The following is a 2,282-nucleotide window of genomic DNA, read 5'->3' on the forward strand; positions in this document are numbered from 1 at the left end:
GAAAAGGATAATTTATTAGAGTGGCTGGCACATCTTCATCAGACTCAGATCTTTGTGACTTCTGAATAGCTGCATAATCTTCTTCATCAAATGGTTGAAGCACACAATTGAAGTAGCAAATAGCTGCTTGTTGCCGAAGTTCTGCCAATGTTGGATCATAAAATGACAGTTTGTGGTAGGTTTCCATGTCTAAGCACTCAGTAGATAGATCCAGAAGCAGGTTGCGGATGATATACAAACTTTTGCTTCTTGGGCATGTTCTAACAATACTCAGCATGTGCCCAAGGACTCGTAAGAAAGACGTACCAAGAATTGGGCAAGAGCAATGTCTACGCTTAGCCATCCAAGAGCAATGTCCAAGGACCTCGACCAAGTCATTAAGAATCTGGATTTTCTTCGAAATATCTGCTAGATTTCTACAATTTGTATCCAAAAGAGAAATCAACTGCAACAAGATTCCATGGATCTTATTATACGAAGAACGTTGAGTCGTTGCAGTCACATCTAAGACTGTGCTCAATTCGGGAGCCATGATTGTGTTGTCATCAACAGGCAACCCAGATGCTATATTGAGGATGACTGATGGTAAGTTCTCATTGGAAACCAGGCCTGTTAATGCTCTCGATGCAAGAACACGAATTCGTAGATTGCTTTGAGACGAGCACTTCCTGATGAACGGCATGAAGAGAAATGGATCCAGGTCATCCCCAGCTTCACTTACAATTGTAGAAGGCTTAAGCCTGGATAGAAGAATTAACACAGGACACAAGCTTGGGTGCACAACTTTTGCTAGATTGGATTCTGCATTTCCAGAACAGCCATCATCAAGAGAATCAGTAGCCACTTTCAGTTCATCCAATAGAAATCGATGCAATGCTGGATACCTGTTGGCAATAAAACTTCATTAAGTTGTGAATGGATATAATATCCCCATCAAATAAGAACCCGAACAAAATTCAAGTTAAAATCACAAGGAAAGTGCCTGTGAAAAAATTCAACTAAAAATTATCAGTTAAAATCTGAAATCAAAGATATCATACCTGTGAAAAAATTCAAGTCCAGTTAAAGCTCGACGAGCTGATTCTCGTTTGTGAACATTGAGAAATCCTACCATCCGCCGAACTAAAGCAGTGTATGCCAAGCAAGCACTATTACGCACCTCCCAGTAAGAAGAAGAGAATGCGCGAATAGAAACAATTATAGCCTGAGCAGAGAAACCAGAAGTATCAGTTGCTAGGTTGGCATCATTGAAAGAGGCTCTAAGGACATTGAATGCATGAACTGTTGGAATGACGCCTTCATCTCGAATTTTAGAGGTTTTTTCACTTGCATAAGTCTCATGGGGCAACACAGACTCTGTGTCTTGGCCTAACTCTGCGGATGGTAACTCGGAGAAGTTTCTGTTTTTACAGTCCGAATCAATCGGATTCTGCAACAACCTCTCAGCAACATCTATGAGCCACTTGAGAGCTCTTGGTAGAAGCTTCTTAGGGGAACCTTCTGGCTCTGCTAGAAATAGAGCAATAAAGGCAGCTGGAATACCAGCGCTTCTCCTCAATAAATCGTCGACTGTCTGACCATTTGCGGCCATTCTTTCCATTAGCTGATCCATCCAGGATTCTGTTAACTTACAAAGTCTAGAAAGATGGGATAAGTTAGAGAATTTATATTTCTTTGAAAGGAGAAAGGTTTAATGTCCTCTCATAAACGTTTGCAAAAATTTCCATGATAGGATTTGATGATATTCATAACAGCATACAAAATTTAAGTGTTATTCAATCAAGCAAATGCATGGATGCTCTAGCATAGCAGAAGAACGAAAATATAGAATGAGAAAAGCTTCAACTCATGCAAAAACTATGAAAACAAAAAAACATACCTTTGGTCATTTGAACAAAGTAAACGGTTGCAAAGAGCAGTAAATCCGGCCCTTGTCTTATCGATCGCACCATTGTGTTTCATTTTCAAAAGAACTTCCAAAAAGTGGTCTCCAATCACTTTAAGTTGTCTCAAATCGAGTACTTCATCGTGTTTTAATATAATGGAAGCATTTGGATCAGATTCAACTGAATCAGAAGCAGCAGGCAAAGGCACTTTCCTTGTGATTGTTCCTAAAAGAAGACTAACCTGCAAATGGCCAGCAGAGAGAGATAAGGGAGACAATCAAATGAATGAATTGGAGACAATCAAAAGGTAAAGTACCTCTTTCATGGCAAGCCAACAGCCAACCATCACAATCTGTTCTGATGTTCTTGAATTTACTGTAGTTTTTTCCTTATTAT

The 2,282-nt window shown here is 39.6% G+C and overlaps 1 protein-coding gene across 1 annotated transcript in view; it reads right to left on the reverse strand.

Moving 5' to 3' along the window:
• Positions 1-4: 4 nt before the first annotated feature.
• LOC111786573 (thyroid adenoma-associated protein homolog) overlaps positions 5-2,282 on the reverse strand; it is a gene marked incomplete at both ends in the record, with an annotated part of 3,400 nt that continues 1,122 nt past the window's right edge. The window contains 4 exons of the mRNA XM_023666807.1: positions 5-884; positions 1,041-1,637; positions 1,880-2,127; positions 2,203-2,251. Of these exons, the coding sequence (XP_023522575.1) occupies positions 5-884; positions 1,041-1,637; positions 1,880-2,127; positions 2,203-2,251 (1,774 nt within the window). The remainder of the gene's footprint in view (positions 885-1,040; positions 1,638-1,879; positions 2,128-2,202; positions 2,252-2,282) is intronic.

This window comes from Cucurbita pepo, unplaced genomic scaffold, assembly GCF_002806865.2.
Source record: "Cucurbita pepo subsp. pepo cultivar mu-cu-16 unplaced genomic scaffold, ASM280686v2 Cp4.1_scaffold002027, whole genome shotgun sequence".
Lineage (NCBI taxonomy): Eukaryota > Viridiplantae > Streptophyta > Magnoliopsida > Cucurbitales > Cucurbitaceae > Cucurbita > Cucurbita pepo.